The sequence below is a fragment of the Rhea pennata genome, chromosome 9 (genome assembly GCF_028389875.1).
Source record: "Rhea pennata isolate bPtePen1 chromosome 9, bPtePen1.pri, whole genome shotgun sequence".
NCBI classification, from domain to species: domain Eukaryota; kingdom Metazoa; phylum Chordata; class Aves; order Rheiformes; family Rheidae; genus Rhea; species Rhea pennata.
In genome coordinates, this window is record NC_084671.1 from 24,671,108 (window position 1) to 24,689,380 (window position 18,273).

At 48.9% G+C, this 18,273-nt stretch overlaps 1 protein-coding gene across 1 annotated transcript in view; it reads left to right on the forward strand.

Moving 5' to 3' along the window:
• GPC1 (glypican 1) overlaps positions 1-18,273 on the forward strand; it is a 165,503-nt gene that overhangs the window by 144,865 nt on the left and 2,365 nt on the right. Inside the window, exons 4-7 of the mRNA XM_062582842.1 lie at positions 10,073-10,238; positions 13,692-13,822; positions 16,866-16,985; positions 17,639-17,772. Coding sequence (XP_062438826.1) covers positions 10,073-10,238; positions 13,692-13,822; positions 16,866-16,985; positions 17,639-17,772 — 551 coding nt within the window. The remainder of the gene's footprint in view (positions 1-10,072; positions 10,239-13,691; positions 13,823-16,865; positions 16,986-17,638; positions 17,773-18,273) is intronic.

An 18,273-nucleotide genomic window follows, 5' to 3' on the forward strand; every position in this document is an offset into this window, starting at 1 on the left:
AGAGCATCAGCAGCAAGTACACACAAGCAGATACTACATTTTGTTTCATTTGAAGGATTTCACGTGTTTTAATAAAACTAAGTGTTTCTATAAACTGGCATCCCCTTTGTCTGGAAGAGACGCTGAAGTCCAGTTTGCTCGCTGTTTGTGCGTGTAACCGCGCTGTCCGTCGTGGAGGAGCGGAGGGTGGCCGTGTCCCCGTATCCGCGTGGGGCTGGGGGGTTGTTGCCTTCTGCCTGGCCGTTACCCCCCACCTCTCGCTTCGGAGCCGTTCGTGCTCCCGCGTGGCCCAAGTCGGCTTCCGCGGCGGGAGCGATGGGGAAGGCGAGGGGGCTCTGCGGGGGCTCCGGGGCCCCCCGTGCTCTCGGACCCTCGGAAGCGGCGTGGGAAGCGTGGGTGATGCGTCTTGAGTGATGGGCTTGGCGGGGCTTAAAACTCGCTGTGCTCTCACGGACGCGTCGTGAAAGGCAGAGGCAGAATAACGGCTGGAGCGATTATACAATTCATTAGGCTTTGAGCGAGTCGTATTTCTGTCAGCCCTGCAGCTGGGTCTTCTGAAGTTTGGTTCTGAAAGGGTGGAAGTCTTGGCTCATTTAACGCGCATCAAGGTGCTAATTGCATCAGGACCGGCACAGACACGCAGGAGGCAGCTGCCGGCCCGCGGCGCGGCGGCCGGGGTTGCGCGGCGCCGCGCCGGCGCTAGTGCAGGCGCTGGCGCTGGCCAAGGCCCGCTGCCGGCCTGCGGCCCGCGGCGAGGAGCCCCGGCGAGGGCGATGCCGCGCTCGGCGGCTCTGCGCCGGCTCGGCCGGGCGGGAGGCTGTGCCCGTCCCCGGCCGCTTTTCGCACTTGCTGGTTTTCCCGCTGACCGCTCGGTGCCGGGCTTGAAGCTGGACTCCCAGTTTGTAAACACAAGCCGCTGGCTTAGTTTTACTTGTGGGGCACAAGCGTAGCCCTGCGGCACGGGTCTGCTGTCGGGGTTTCCAGCCGCTCGCCCCGCTGCCCGTAGCTGCCGAGGCCGAACGGCCCCTGCGCGCTCGAAGGCAGCCCGTTGCCTGCTGTCTTTAAAGCACCAGTTGGTTTTGAAATACAAGGTGACCATTGTTGCTAGGTTTTACTGGGGTTTTGGAGGTTAAAACAGCCACTCAAGCAGTAAGTCATTCCACCTGGAAAAATATACCTATGAGTTAGTGCGGACGTATTTTTGGCTTATATTTTTTGACTTATATTGTGCGAGGAGAGCTGCAGAAGAGCCGCGTGGAGTGGTCAGGGCCTGCCACAGCCACAGGTGTCTCCTGAATCACCTTTCTCCCTTGGCTGTGTTTCATGCTCACTGCTCCCTCGGTCCTCCCTACAGAGAAGGGACTACGGAGCTGCGTCACGAGGGCAGGAGGTGAGAGCAGAGCCTCGCAGTGCTCGGGCAGGAAGACTCACGCTGTGGTGCAGGTCTGCAGCTTCTGGAAATCCCCAAACTGTGCTCATCTGGAGAGCTATATGAACAGTTTATTGCTCCTGCAAGAAGCCCAAGGGTGGGTTTGGGCCCAGAAGGTGTCTTCCAAAGGTCGTAGGAAGAGCTACCCACCACAAGGTCCTGAGCCAAGCAAAGTGAGAACAAAGGAAGGGACTGATGTTTGGCAGCTCTGCCCTGGGATGGGAAGTCATGAGGAGAATTTGCTTCCTAAAGCTAGTTGTCCTGTCTAAATACATAAACACCATCTGTGGTTCTTCCTGGCTCTGGAGAAAACTATGCCCAGCAGTGGCCTATTCCAGGGCTCAGCCAGGAGCCAGAGGAGCCAGATGCATTTCCCAGGCTCCAGGCTGGACACCATCCTTCCCGTCTGCCCCATGCTGCTACACCTGTAAGATGTTTCAGCTCCAAAGAGGAAAGCAGCTTCTCCTAGTCTAGACTTAGGCAGTTTGGGATTATTCCAGGAGGAATTGCACCTCTCTTTTACACCTATTGTGACTTGCACCAAATCTTATGCTGAAAAAAAGGTCTGTAAATCAATGGGTGTTGTTTGGAAAATTAAAATATAACCTGGGTAAGGTGATTCAGTGGAAAAAAAGAAAAAAGAGAGGGAGGATGGCTGGGTTGAGAGAAGAGGGTCACATGGCTCTATAAAATGTCCTGGTGATATTTATGAGTGCAGGTACGTGTGCAAAGGTTGAACTTGTAATTGAACTTGGAATGAACATATAAATCACAAGTTTGAGTGTTCTTTGAAGGCACAGAAGAAGGGTAGCAAGGCTTTTTTCTGCTATATTTTAGAAAAATCTAGCTGTTTTTTCTCCAGAGCACATACTGCACTGCTGTGTGCATGTCCTACAGAGACTAAAACCCTTTGAACACCAAGAGCTATCTGCTCTTGAGTGTACTCAAGAGTCTTCAGTACACTCAAGTGTCAATTCAGTGGCATCTTGCCTGTTTGATACTGCTTCTCCCATTCTACGAGTAGTTTCACCTCCCATGAGTCTTCACTTTAGAAAGTTTATAACTGTTACAAAGTTATAGTTTAGGTAATATTAAAGATAACTTAGCTCTCCTGGCACTTGTCTCAATGCAGAGAGACCGAGTAGATGACTCTTTTCTTTGAGGCTTCTGCATTTCTGAGATTATTTGCTTTGAAAGCATATTAATAAACTCCCTGGCAGGAGCTCTTTTGGTCAGAAGTCTTCTAGACTGAATGTTTGCTAACTTTTGAGGGGTTGGTGGTGAGGAACCCAGTCAAAATCTAATGCTGCAGAGCTTCCTCTCAGAAAAATGTTTATGAAGATCATTAATTTTTACTGTAATGGATTTAAACATTGCTCAGGAGGAGGAAAAATGAGGGAAATGAATCCCACTTTGAACGCTGAGAATTACGATGTGTTCCAATTTTCTGTCATATTATCTCCGCACGTGCCCATCCTTGGCTGGCTGTTGTGCAAATGCCGGTGAATAGTCCCACAGTGAGCCTCAGCACAGCGGTCACGGTGTGCAGCTGTTATCATGAGCCTTGCAAGCCTGTAAGCTCTGCTCTCATCTGAGAAAAGATACAAGAGAGTTTGCAAAGATTTTTGCTCTGGCAGAGCGCTTGCCTCCAGCAATTCACATCTGGTCAGGTGGCTCCATCAACAAAGCACAGACACATCAGGCTTTGGAAAGTAGCCATAGAAAAACACAGAGCTCAGCTCTTGAGTCAAGCTGCAATTACAGGCTGATACCTGATGACAACCTCCTTGAAATGTCAGTGCTTATGGAGGAACGATGCTTTTTATGAGGCAGCCACCTGTTCCCATTGCATTAGCTCATTGCTACTCAAATCAGCTTCTCTATCCTCAGCTGTAAAGTAGTTTTAATTAAAGTGATTTATTGTTCCATACCACTTGGTTTCCTATTTTGGAATTTTTTTCCCTTCAAGATTTTTTTTCCCCCCGTATCATTTCATCACTGGACTTGCACTTTAAGGAACTCTTCCCATTAATGTCACTGGGACCAGAATAGGATATGTGGATTTTAACTGAACAGTATTGTAGAACCAATGTATTTTTAAGTTGAGCTTAGCTTTGTTTGGCATATTTGTTTATGCCTCTAACAACTAAATGAGGAGAGCCCTGGTTCCAAGCCATATCTCTTAGCAATAACTTTTTTTCAGATCCTTGGGAAATACCTTCTCCAAAGTATTGGGCATTTCCTGTTGACATCTTAATGTAATTTCTAGGTCATAAAGCTAAGAAAGGACAAAAACTGCCACTGAAGTTAAAGGAGAGCCATGACAGCATGGAGAATTAAGGTCATTATAGAAGCTGTGTAGTTGGAAGTTATGTCTGTGTAAGAAAGACAAGCTCTAATACTTGTATACTAAGATATGCAAAATAACTGGTAAACATGTTGGCCTGAACTGCAAATGCTAGTAGATCAAATTCTGACTAGTTCGAAGTCCACTGACAAGGCTTTCTTTGACTTTTGTGAGGGCAGGTCTGAGAAGATGAACGGTTAGAATAATGGCACCGTAAAGACATAAGGATTGCCTTGGGCCTTACCCCTGGTTTGAAGTAGAAGACAGTGATTAACTTATATCCCCATTTACCTTTTGTTTGCAGGCATGATATATTTTAGCACGCTTTTTAATTAAGCAAGCTTTTTAATTAGTGATCCTCCACCTGGAAAACTTGGAAGAAATTGTCCAGCTCCCACCACCCCAAGCAGGGACGTGCTGAAACGGGAGAGGGGTCAGCACGCGACGCCCAGCCCTGGACACCCAGCCCCCACCAGCGGGGAGCCGGGCTGGGCACCCCACGGCCGGGGGAGCTGTGGGGAACGCGAGAGCTCCAGGCTCGCATCAAGGTGGCACTGCTGGTTTTCCTGACGTTGTTAAGTGACATTAGCAAAGGTTTCTGGGTTTCCGGGGACTTACTCTTTCCCGGAGTGTCTCTGAGGAAACCCTCGCTGCTGTGACAGTGGCACCAACAGGAGAGCAGCCAGGCACTCTCAGCAGCCTGTGTGTTAGCGCAGGCTGGGCCAGATTGATGGTACTTAGAGGAATCAATTATTGTCATGTACCATCTTCATGCTGTGCCAGATTATTTAAAGATGAACAAACGATGCTAGTGTTCACTTCCTCTGCAGGAGTTTGCATGCTTCTGCTTTCAGGCCACCTGCCGTGAAAGAGGACATTGGTTATTGATCTATCAGTTACTGCAAGCGCAAGCTGGGAAGCCGGAGGGGCTTTCCATCAGGTTTTGGTTGGCATCCATGAGCTGTTGAGCAGGAAGGTGGCTCGTAACATTTCAGTGCTGGACGGTAAAAGCAGAAGAACAAGGAAGTAGGAGATGTCTTGATTTGCAGGGTGCAGGGGGACAGGTGTTAATCTCCTCTTAACCAGCCTGGAGAAACTGCTTTGCTCTCACAGCAGGAGCGTGTATCCGGGAGAGAGAAGAAGGATCCTCACAGTGATTCCCAGTGAGATTTTTCTGTGGTTTAACCAGCCCTAAGAGTACAAGGTGTTTGGTGGGAGTGGGAGAGGGGGAGTGATTTGGCTTTGTTGTCATTGTTTAGATTTTTTGTGTTTATTTTTTTAAGTTTTTAATGCTCAGGACTTTCCCGGTTCCTCTTGGCTTTATTTTCTAGATAGCAGAAGGGAGAGGGATGTCTTCCTAAGGAGAACAAGATACCTTCAGCCCGGCAGAGGACTTGTTTTCTGGTGCCATCCCCCAGTACAGACCACAGGGTAGCAGTGATAAACCCTCAAAGAGTTGTTCCTTGTTGAAGAGAGTTTCTTTGCATGAGGCTTGCATGTCTAGATTTAATGTCTGTCATGATGCTCAGAAGAGCGGTGTGCTTATCCAGTAGGATAAGCTGGAGGGCACCGAGCGCTTGGGCTCTCAGCCCATTTCCTCAGCACGCTGCTGAGTGCCGCTCTGAGTTGTAGCGGGGAAAGACCAATGAGCTCCTGATTATGCCAAAGGGGCAAAGATCAAGAAGCCCCTTGATCATGCTAAAACAAGGGGCTTTACATCTCAGCTCTTCTAAAACATATCAGCTGAGCTATCAATACTTCGGTAGCAGTGGCCAAGGAAAACATCTGCAGGCCTGCGTGTCCTCAGGCTGGAGGCAGCTGGTGGGCAGGCTGCACTCGGGGCTGAAGTGAGCTTCTTTACTGGGGTAGTGGTCCTGGGCCTCCATCCTGCTGAGGTCTAGCCAGTCATGCACTTCTCCTTCTCCATGATTTTTTGCTATATTTTTTCCTGTGATTTATGTATTTCATTTTACCTACATCTTCCAGCCATGAAGTAACAAATGTCACCCCCAGCGTAACTGCCCGCGCGTGCACCTGGCACCTGCAGGGAGTTCTCTGGAAGGAAGTAAGCACCAGCACTTACAAGCTAACAAGTGTGTTCACCCGCGATCAAACCCATAGGCTTCCCAGAAGAAGCATCTCAAAACTGGATTTCTCACCTTCTAAGTGCCTTTGGGGATGTCAGCCATAATTACCCCACTTCAAAATACCACCTGTAGTTTCTCTGTGTTTGGTGCACCTCTGTGGTCTGTCTGCAAGAAAGGAGCGGTGTGAACACGAGAGATTTGAATAATTCTTTGGAGAAAGAGTCAACCTCAGCCCTCGCCACTAGCAAAAATTAATGCTTATCCTTTCTGCCAAGAGATTAAGTTGAACACTTGGCACCTGCCAAATTCAGCAGAACAACAGTTGGTGCACGCACGTATCACCTGCTCATTTTGAGAGGAGAGGCCCTGGGGAAGGGGAAAGCGGAGGCAGAAATTGCAGCTGGGAGGTTTGCCTTGCCTGGAGCCCTGTGGAGCCATGTCCTCATGCTGCCCAGTGCAGCGGGACACTTGCCTGGCCTCCAATGGACAAAGTCACTTTGTGAGAATGACAGATTGCCATATGCAAACAGTCCCTTTCTGATGTCCAAAAATTATCTTCACCCAGTTGTGAAGGAAGCTCTTTCCCCACAGAGGCCCTCAGGAGCAGAGTGGGAGCCTCCAGCACCACTCTCACCTACTGCTCTGGCTGAAGCGGCTGCCCCAGGGCAGATGGTAGCAGCTTGCAGGAGCGGGTGTTTTTTGGAGGCTCCTGCCATGCGCCAGGCACTGGGTGGGACGCAGACTGTGTGTCAGTTGACAGACAGTTCAGGCGGGCTGTCAGCTGTTGAGATGTCCAAGGGACACTGGTGGCAGGACAGCAGACAGCTGTCTGCATTGCGGGAAGCCTTGGCAGCTGCCCCGCGGCTCACCAGTCATGCCAGAGCCTAGATGGAGTCACTGGGCATGGAAGGGTCCATCCCCAGCCACAGGCGCACCCCTGCCTCGGAGAGGCACATGGCAGGTCACAGGTGACCCCTCGGATCGCAGGCCGGGGGTATCCACTCGCCAGCAGATTAGGGAGTGCTGCGCTGAGGGTGCAAAGGTCTTTTCTGTTTCTTTGGAAAAAGACGTGCACAAAAGTAAACACAGAGCAGGATGAACTCTGCAAGCAGAAATACTTCTGAAATGGCAACTGGGCCCTCTGCAAACCTCATGGAAATAGGGCTTTGTTGCATTCGTGCGAATAGCTCCATTGCAGTTGTTGGGTTTATACCATACTTTAAAGCTAACCACGATGCTTTTCTGAGCCATGACCTGTCACTTACCTCTCTCAATGTCTCCTGCAGGATTTGGCTGGGTACCAAATGGCTTTGTTTTCTAAATGCCGGTGGCTTTCCTCTTTGTTGTTAGATAGTTGTCCTGCACCACCCTAGAGGTGTTTGCTGCACAAGCAGTGAGCAATACTACCCTTCTGTTTTTAAACCAAAACGGTGCAGCTTCCTCCACTCCAAAAGGCTGCACAAAGCAACCACAGTTATCCAAGGCATGGATATGTATGGGACTGGCTGTTCCCTGCTTCTCATCATTACTGTGGAAAGCCCCGAGTTTCAGGGGCCAGTTACATGACTCATTGTGCAGCAGCTCCCAGGTTGTTTGAGAACTACGTTTTGTATTGTGCTAGTTTACGTCACTCCAAGGTTTTACTTGGATAATTCAAGCCAAGTGGTGAATGGGAGTGCCTCTAAAACACGGAGACAGAATTGTCTTTGGGACTTTTTTGCTTGTGCAAATTGCCTTCTCTGGCTGAATTTTTGCTGTATAGCTCATGTTCATGAACGTGCTCTCTGAGGAAGGAGCAGTAGAAGCTCCTTTCCCAGCCTCATCTCCTGTCCTGTACACTAGATAATCTCTTTTCGGAAGGGCTTCAGCTGGAGAGCGTGTTAGTATTCAACTGTTGTCTTTTCAGTCGCTACTCAGTTCTGGTTATTTAAACCCAGAGATGAAACAAATTTGTTGCTTTTGTGTTTCCGTGCACTTTGTTGCAACCCTTCTGAAACAACTGAGGTGGGAGAGAGCGGTCACGCCTCTACTTGCTTCAGCCAGGGATGAGACTGGCTGCATCTAGGTGCGGTTCTGTGGGACACGGCCTCCATCTCCTGGTGGCAGGGCAGCACTGCAGCCGGGAGAGCAGCAGCACCCAGGCACCCAACGCTGCCTGAGGCCCTCGCAGCAGGGGTTTAGTGACCTTACACTGATTTTCTGCAGCTAGTTCTCTCTGTAGGAATTGTCCCAGGAACAAGAGAGAAAGATCTTTGAGAAAGGAGAGCAAAGCCTTTATGTGTTTGCTGTCTTCTGCAAGGCCGAGCCCTCCAGGTTGTTGCAGAGTGCTGCATTTTATCCAAAAGCATCTTGTTTTAGGTACTTGTGGTTGCAGAGGCAGGAGAGCAGTTTCCATTCGGGGTCATAGGCTCTCTGTGAGTCCTAGTAACTTTTGTCCTGATCCTGAAGAAGGTTTCGACAAGGTTATTTTGCCACATTTCTGCTAGATGAAAGCCCAGCACTACCCAAGATCTCTTTTCCAAGGCTAACCAGATGGGAGGTGCTACAGTGCAGACAGTAGAGTTTTGCCCTTTCATGACTTCTTCCCTTTTTGGGCTTCTTGTGAGTGCTGAGAGCGTGGCACCAAGGGAAACTTGCATGCAGACTCTTAGGTTTATTTTTGTAAATGATTCTGAAAGCGTGACAAGGAAGCTGCAGATCGATCTGAGCAAAGTCTGGAAAAAAAACACAAAGGAGAAAACACTGTAGCAACAAGACATGGGAATGCCTGGCACCGTCAAGGATTCTGCAGAACCTGTGCTAGGCACTGGAGCAGCATCCGCATGCCACTGGCTTTCGGGGGAGCTGGAGGGAAGAATTGGGGAAATTCCCTGCTGTGTCCGTCTCCGGCTCTGCACTGGGCTCTCCCTGGTGGCTGACCCTTCCCAGGAGCCAGCCTGCTCACTGTTGTGCACTTGCTCATGGCAGTCCGAGTGGGTTGGTGTCCTGTGAGTGAGGCCAGCAGCTGAGGTGATCTTTGATGTCCTCCAGCGGTTGGTGCTCAGCTCTGTGCAGACACTAATGCTGTGCCAATGGACCAGGTTAGTTTAGTCCAAGGGCCTCCAGAATCGCGTCTGCGAAGCATTGAGTACATGCACAACGCGTGAGCCCAGCAGGCATTGCACTGTGGTGTATGTTGGCTTGCTTCACCCACTACCTGGGGCTCCTGAAGTGCTTTCAGAGAGCAATCACTTGCCGGCATTGAGTGCTCTAAATTGCCCATATTTTTTTTAATTGTTCAAGTCTTTCCTCCACACTGTCCTCCTTTCCAAAGATGCCACCTGAGAACTTTTCATGTTCAAGCTCCCTGTTGTGCCTCCAGCTGGGAAGCCTCAGATGCAGTTTGCAAGAGGAACCTGCGCCTGCCAGGTGACAGCACTTGCAGCTACCTGCTGGAAGTGCTCAGTGGGGCTGCTGATTGCAGAGGCTCCAGGGCATAAACCCAGCATGTGTCCAAGTCACCAAATTGCAGCCTGTGATCACAGCTCAGGCAGTCGTACAGGAGGGACGCAAAGGCTTAGCTGGCAAAAGTGTCTGGAGTGAGGCTACGGGGCTAAGCTCAGTCCAGGAAGCTTTTGCCTGCCCGATGAGCTTCCAAGAAATTATCAGAAGTTTAATATTGCTGCAGAAGTGCTCTGCCTTTAAATAGATTTTCTGATTGTGAACTTGTCTGGTGAGTCCTGTGGCTGTGATGGGCCTCCAAGCCAGTTCCTTGCAAATGCCAAACCCCGATTCCTCGAGCCATGGTGATGACGCTAAGCGGGCTCTTTGGTGCAGACCTTGGTTTTGTGCTGGCTCTTGTTCCCTTTAGGTTTGCTGTGATGTGGCCAGAGCACACCAGGCTGTCCTTGTGCCACCTCCCAGGGGTTCCTGCCCAGGCCAACCTGAGGTGGCAGGGGAATGGTGTGTTTCAAGGTCTCTGCTCATATCTGAGTTATTCCCAATACCCTCAATTCAAACACAGGCGGAGAAAATGGTCCCTGCCCCAGGAGTCTTACCCCGCTGATGGAGACACTGCCCAGGGAAAGGCAGAAGGGAAGGAGTGGCACAAAAAAGGGAAGCGGCTTGCCCATGGCTGCGCAAAAGGCCGAAAGCAGACTCGCAGCCCCTAGTCCTGCCCAGGGAACCTTCACCAGCCTGCGTTTGTAACTCTGCGTCTGTCTGCCCTAGGTATCACTCAGCCATGAGTGCACTCGCGCCATAATGAAGCTGATGTACTGTCCCCACTGCCGGGGCATGTCCAGTGTGAAGCCATGCAACAACTACTGCCTCAACGTTGTGAAGGGCTGCCTGGCCAACCAAGCGGACTTGAACACTGAGTGGAAGTACCTGATGGGTAAGATGGTTGTACTAAACACCAATGGCACCTTTGAACCCCCGAGGTAGTGTTTGGAGAGTAAAGAAGGGATCACTGGAAGAGCTGAGGGAGGAGGGCCTTTTATGCTACAGTCTCTCTGCCTGTGACTGTAGTCTAGAAGCTCTTGCAGGACATTTGGCTGAGCCTGAATACCATTACAAAGTGTGCTGGGCTGACTAATGAGGGCTAAAAGAGTTTTCATTTTGCCTTTTCTCATTTGGAGTTATCCACACTTTACATTCATCTTATTTTTTTCTTCTCTCCCAAGTTTTGAGTCTTAGGGAAAGCTCCTGTCATCCGTACGCTGTCTGAGCTACCTCCTTATCCATAGTGGAGCTAATCTGAGAATCACTTGGTAGTCCTCCTAGTCCTAGTCTAGAAATGTGAAGCCGTACAATGTCTTCCTGGTGGAGAGCAAAGGGATCAGAGTTGTGTACTTTTAACTGGAAAGAAGCCTGTTAAACAAATACAGTGAGGAGGTAGAGGTTACAGGCCATGTAAGGAGTATAAAAATGAGATTTGTATTTTAAGTGAGAAAAGAGCTCATTTCATTTTTGTTCTGTCCCTCAGCTAAGATGATGGGTCTCTTAGAGCGGGTTATGTAAGTGTAGATATGTCCATTTTTTTTGATTTTAAAGTCATAACTATCACTCTGCAACACAGGCCAGAGAACTTCAACCAGTCATTTCCGCAGGAAATTCTGCACTGCCTGATCCAACCAAGACATCTCTTTTAAGAAGACCTCATGTAACACTTGGTTGCTTTTCCAGAGCCTGTGGCAAGTGGCTTCTGATTTAAATGTGAACTGGGGTCCTCAGCTGGACAAAAGTCTGGAACAGGAAAAAAAAAATCGTGTAACATGTGGCACTGGAAGCACAGGGCTCTGTGGGGTCACAGGAGGCCCTTGCTGTCTCTACTTCTGAGAGAGACTGGTGGAACCAATGCATGCAGATTAAGGGCTACTTGGGTCTACTTTTAGAAAATGGTACCTTTGTGAAGCAGCACACATCCTTTCCGACTGGGGAAACTATTTGCATCTAACTCTATTCTTCTGGCTGGTAGAGGTCTCACTCCTCCTTGTGCCCACAGAATGTCACCCGGAAAGCTGCTGTTTCTCTCTGAGGTTATACTTCTAGACCTGAAGTGAGGCCTGAGGGAGCCTTGATGTTTGTCTGGGCTCATGGGAGGGAGTCAGCAAATCAAATGAGCTTTGAGATTGGCCTTTTCTCTTGCCTCACAGCCCCCTGTGTGGCTTTTGGGCTTCTCAGAAGGCGGTAGCTTGGAGTCCAGCTAGACTACCAGGACACTTGAGCTTGGGGGCTTTGTAAGTCATCTCCCCTTCCTCTTATTCCACAGTAATAATATTCCTTAATGTCATCAATGATGGTAAATTTCTGCTCCCAGCAGCCTTCTGCTTCTGTCCAGCTAGGGTAGAGCAAAAACGTATGTCCTGTTTCCATAGGGTGCAGATGTGGCAGGGGGCTTCCCTTTCTGTCTGAGACTGCAAGCTGTACGATGGAGCCACTGTGTTGCTCAGGCAGTGACTCTGGCAGTCTAAAACATCTGCAAAGCAAGTTCTCTCTTTGTGACCAGCTCAGGTCTCACGTCCCCAAGGCAATGTGGCAATCCTTGGGGACGTCTGTGGGGCTGCAAGATGCTCTAAGAACCCAAGGGGGTTGAGTTACGTAGTTGTGAAGGCTGTATATACTGTTAAATTGATAGCAGTGGGCTCAGAATCAGGCCTTCATTATTAACATGCCACCACTGTGAACCTCGTGTTTCTGCACAAACCTCACCGAGACCTCGTGGAAGTCCTTTGGGGTCCTTCTGCCAAGTCCTGCTGGCTTGCCCAGGCAAGGAGCTGAATGAGTTCCTCGCAAGTTTGAATGGCGGTGGGCTTTCTTTGTGCCCTGTCTGGCTGGACTGCTGCTCACAGGAAATGAGCTGTGCACCCCACAGATAGCGTCAGTCCTTTAGAGCAGTATCACAGATGGCACATATGCACTGTGGGGTGGTGGAGGATGCAAGAGATGTTTTACTGTTACTCAGCTAAGTGCCCGGAATAATTCACCTGGTGGTTTCATTATTCATGAATAACGTTGCCTGTGCAGACTCATGCTGAATAAGCTTTTCTACAACATCACACCATCTGCTGTAACAGTCTCCTGCCAGGCTGATGGGCAAAGTATCAGGAATTAGGATAAAAGAATTAATCACTCCTAATGAATCACTCCATTTGCTAATGGTACAATTCTTCAAGCTAGACCTAGGGATTTGACCCCCCCCTTATATAGAGAGGAAAAATCAACATGAAGCCATCACAGTTGTTTTCTTCCATATGGACAAGCCACAGGAACTTGAAGCACTTTCTGTTCCAGATGAAGCTGGCCACCACTGCACTCTGCCAGATCCCTAGTCCTGCCAGGAGGTTTTTGGTGTGTCCTGGGGGCACTGACCACACTGGAGCGTCTGAGGTCACGTGTAACTGAATGCCAAGTCCCTAAATCCTGATGAAACTTATGCATGGCCAGTCCTCTAAGCCACTGAGTCCTAAAAGCAGAAGTGGTCAGGAACTGAGTCCAGGGTTCCTCAGGGACAGGCAGCATCTCAGCAGTGGCTGTCAGAACTATAATTTTCAATTTACAAACTCAGACTGTATAAAAATCCCATTGTAGATGTCTAAGCCAGTTGTGGCTCTGCCCTAAGATCCTATTTCAAGTTTTGTTAGACACTGAGGATGTCGGCCTTCATATGCCATGGCATTTCCCAGTGCCATGAGCCATGTGGGCAATTTGCTTGTCCTCACTTCAAGCCCAGGTGGAGTGCTGAAAAACATCTGGTGTTGGCAGAGGTTGGTTACTTCTTGCAAGCCAAGCACCACTCCAGTGAGGCAGGAGCTTCCAGAACAGGCGGGAGCACTGCCTGCAGTCAGTCCTTAAGATAAGGGGGAGTGCAGAGAAACAGGCACCTTTCAGTCACTCGCTTTCTTTTCTGACTGGTTTAGCAGCGGGCATTTTGATCTGCTCTTCTGCCTTCATTGCATGACATTTCCTTGGTCGGTCACGTGTTGTCTTTCCAGAAGTGGTGATGTGAAATACTCTTTTCTCACTTCTGCTGGCACAGAAGCTATTGCTCCCATCCACCTTCCTTTGGTGCTTTGCTGACACCAGTCTGCCCGTGCTCGGTGGCTGCAGTGCTTTGCTGAGACAGGCGATGAGATGGGAGGGTTACCTCCAAATATTGTTGTATGCTACTTAATACTTCTGCACCAAATTTCCTTTCTGTAGCACCCCAGCAGCTTTTGGTCCCTTTGTGTGAATATAGGTTGCACTTTCCATTTACATGGAGCTCATCGTTCCCAGCGTGAGGATATGCTCTAACTCGGTTTGTATAAAGTCTGATGAAAAGGTGTCTCTGTCATTATTTTGCTAGATTCTCTGATCGTAGTGGCTGATCGGATTGCTGGACCGTACAGTGTAGACACTGTAATAGGAACTATTCACATGAGAATTTCTGAAGCTATTTCGAACTTGCAAGAAAACAAAGACTCAATCACAGCCAAGGTAAGAGTGTATGCCTGGGACTCACTGACAATACATCATGTGTGATTACTAGGGCCAATGCTTTTTGTGCTCAGCATTCAACTGAAATATGGGAGATGAAAGAAGAAAGAGAGAGATTAAATGCCCACACTTCTAATGATGAGAAACCACCCATCCTATGTAGAGAAAAACTTTCTGAGGTGTTTTCAAATGTTCCTCTTGACCACATCGGTTATCTTTCTTTAGGTGCAGGCATGCAAGATGGTACTGAATTTGCAATATCTGTGGGAAGCCTGGTGCCATTTGCTCTCAGGTGCCTCTGTGTGTGCATCTAAAGAGCTCTGAAGTGTTTTCACTGAGCTGAGGCCTTTACAGAAAGTGCACAGCGCTTGTTACACTAGAGATGGACAGAAGCTGCAGTAGCCTGCCTAGGGGGATGTTCTGCAATGGAAACTCCAGGCTATCAGGTTGTATTTATGGGACAGGTCCACAATCTGGCAGTCAATCTGGAGGCTGTAAAACAGGCTCTCATGATCCTCACCTGTCTTTCAAGGAGCTTACTGCAGAAGCTCTCTTCTGTTGGTCTCCATTTTTAGTGTGTTTATCCATTAACCACAGTCTCCTCTATAGATGCAAATGAGAAAAGCTTTGGCAAAAACACAGCCCGCTAGGCCTTCTGCTTTTTTGCTCAAGTGTTCTCCAGATCCTCACAGTTATCCCAGAGCTGGAACTGAGATGCAGGTAAAGGGTATGGGGCAGGTACTGACTGGATCTCAGAGAGGGGAAGGACCAGAAGTATTGCTTAGCCAAGCATGGCTTCACTGGCATTCATCACGGCACAGAGAGGCACCTGCATCCAAGTACTCATTTAGATTTCTCTTCTAACATGAAAGGCAGTAATTCTTCTCCCATTGTTAGCCAGGACTGAAGTTGTCCACATAAAAGCAAGCCCCTGGAGTGGAAAAATAAGGCATCATCTGCACAGAAGGGTATTCCTGAGGGGCCTATAATAAATGCAGTAAAAGCAAAAGGGTGTAAATAGTCTAATCTCATCAGTGGTTGATTGGCGCAACCAAGCATATTTGATAATATGATGTTCTCAGTATGATCTTGCAACCAGGTAAACATGACGGCCCTGGCAGCAGAGTTCGGGAGCTGGCAGCTGGCTGCAGCTGTAAGCATGGACAACTAAGGAGAACCAGGCTTAGTGCAGCCTGCAGAGCAAGGCTTAGGAACTCATTATAGCTAATCTGCTTTAAAGGATCTGCCCAAAGATTTGCATCCCCTCCTCAACCTTAACTGTGCCAAATGCCATCCTCTTCCTCCGTATGGATGCAGGCTTGGGATGTGTTTCATAAAGATACTGAAATTCCATCTGAAAAGCAGTTTGCTTGGGGTTGTTCCCCTCCACAGATCCACCTGTCAGGGTCTTGCAGATCTTCACAGCTCTGCTGTTGAGAAATCTGCTAATGTCTAGATTTGTTGTAGTACCAACAAAATGCTTTCTGAGAGGTTCCTTCCCCCTGCAGTGCTCGGCAAACTCCCTGTGGCTCTGGTTTTGAGTGCTGCAGGATAAACATGATAAGGATATTGTTGCCAGATGAGCTCAGGACCGACTCAGGCCAATCCCGGCAGTTTTATCTCTAACAGCAAGGGCGGCAGGCTCAGGCTGCAGCTGAGGTCTTATAAAATTGCCAACTTAAAGCTGTCCCTGGGTAGGGTGCACATGAGGTGCCTCATTTCCCTGCCACTTTTCCCCACTGCCCCAGCATGTGCCGTGCTGGAAGAGAGCTCAGGGATCAGACCCCAGGCATTGCTCAGCCTAGAGGTAGATTTGGGGAAAAGGATGCGGAAGAGTCCTTCAGTCCTTCAGTTTTCAAAGGTGTTTTTTTTGCACTGAGCAAAGGGGACAGATGAACTAATCAGTCCAAGTGCCCTGGTCTGTTGGAGCCAGCTGCTTAGCAGGACAGTGCACATCTGGAGGGGGTTTCTGGGCTGAATGTCCCTCAGACACGCCGATGATGATCCTTGTTACCTAGAGCGCTCTTGCCAAGATGAGGACTTCACTGATGATTTTCAGGTTCCACTAGCTAAAGCCCCAGAGGAGCCGGTACAAGCTGTGCTATCGATGCTAGCTAGCATCCGAGTTCTTGATTTCTCTGCATTAAGGAGATTCTGTGCAAAGTCGGATTTATCAATAGCGTCTGGCAGCACACAGGTAATAATTGGAACAAACTTGGAGCTACCTTTTCAAATCAGATGGCATTCTTCTTCAATGAAAGGGCTTCTGTTTCCTGAATCAAACAGACATTGTTGAAAGCCCTCATGACCTTTGGCATTTGCTTTAAATTGCTGTCTGAGCACACCATTTACCTTAGCCAGAGTGAGACACAGCTGCCTGAACAGCAGGTATCTGCAGGGGAGGTGTCACTCTCTGGATTAGTCATGGAAAGACTGAGAGAAACAGACACTTCCAGGGATCCCTTCATTTCATCCTAAAGGAGAGACAAGAGGAGCTTTGCCTTTGAAGTGCTTCTTCTCTCCTTTGGCTAAAGGGAATCTGGGCAGGTAGTTGGGATAAGAGGAGATACCCAAAGTTAAGGAGTAGTTCAGATCTTGACATGTCTATTCTGCTATACTGTCTTGGTGCATGCCTATTGCAAAAGTCATCAGAGTAGGCCCACGCCTCTGGCATAATGAATGTGGCCAACTCCTATCTCGTTCTTCTAATACTTCCCAGAATTTGTTTTGAATTGTAATAGGAACAGATAAACTTGACAGAAATAATTGAGTATCAACATTAATGAGTCATCCAAAAGCACGTGCTAATTTTGTGTTTGTGCTGAATATTTGGCCTGAAAACAGTAGCCAAAAGCAGTTCCCATCTGCTGAAAATAAGTCATGGCACACAAGTAATCTGACCAAAAATTAAGCCCAAGTCTCAGGGATCCCCCAGAGAAACAGGAAATATAAAAATATTTCAGGGAAAAAAGCATAACCATGGAGTGATAATTAATTAAGAAAAGTGTGTCAAACCACAAGATAGAGTTTGGTTTGTTTTCAGGTTTTCCAAGGCTGTGGAAATCCCAAAATCAACACAAAAGGCTCCAGTAGTGAAGATAAGAAAAGGCGAGGGAAGGTCACGTTAGAAGCGAAACCGTCTACACTAGCACTGGAAATGCTGGTGAGTTGGTCTTCAAAGCTCCTCCCCTGCTGGCATCACAGGCCATGTGTGCCAGAGGCCATGCTGAGCAGCTCTGCGGGGAAGCAGGAGTCTGTAGCGTGGAGGAACTCCTGTGCTAGTTTGGCCCGGGGCTGCTGGAAACACAGGTTCCCTCCAGGGACAGTGCTGGGTCTTATGGACAGATGTGGTCTGTGGAGCCTAGTGGCTACCATAACATTGGCCAACCAAAGTTCCTGTGGCTTTGCAGCTCTCTTAGGACCAGTCCTTTATGGACCATTTGGATCCCCTGGGCAATGGACTCTGTGATTCCTGCAATCCCTACATCCCTTTTGCTGGGGGCTCCTCGGTCACGGATGCCTGCCTGTCCCACCTGGCAGAGCCCTGCTGCCTCCTGTGAAGGCTGCTTCTCCCCATTCCCCTCATGACCCGGAGAGCTTCTCCCTCTGAGTCTCCTCATGGTACCAGCAGTGTCCTTCAGTTTTGAGTGCCTAGGTTGAGGGCTGGTACTTAGGGTAAAGTTAGTGTTGCTTCCCTATCTACATAAGAACAGGCTGTGTGATCCTGTAATGGAAAAAAGCCCAAATCCTTGTCCCTTCCACAGTACTGTCCCCCGACAGAGCTCTCCTAGCCCTGAGCACCCTCTTTCTTCACAGATTTTAGATGCCAAAGGGAACTTGACAGCGCTCAAGTCTTACTGGGTCACCCTGCCAGGCGTGCTGTGCAGCAGGAAGGTCACGGCCAGCTCGGCAGCAGACGACAAGTGCTGGAACGGGATGACCAAGGGCAGGTATGCAGAGAGTGTCAGGACATCGTTGCAGGGTTAGTAAAAGGCAATGGCATATCTCCTCAGCTTCCCTCAGCCAAACCACCTTCACCCCCTCCATCCAAACCACCTTAGCCCCTCCATCCCTTCCTGCTGGGACAGAGCAGAAAGGTCTCTCCCTGCCCAAGGCAATGCCCCACTTCTGAAAAAATCCTGTGAGTTTCCCGTGACCTTCCTGTGAGCTTAACGTCTGTTGTTATTTTGCTGTGTGTGTGTGTGTGTGTTGGGGTTTTAAGCATCAAAATGCAATTGCTGTGGAATAAAACTGTGCTGTTTTGTACTAATTAATTAATTTTGCAATACTGCGTGCATTCAGACCCACTGGCAGGAGAGGTGGATTTATCTCTGCAAATGCCAGAGCTGCCACTGGGAATTGCATGCCTTTCTTCCTAAGCATACTTGCTTTGAAATGCTTTTCCTTCATGAGAGGAGGCCCCAAGGTGAAATCCAGCTGTTGCAGAAACA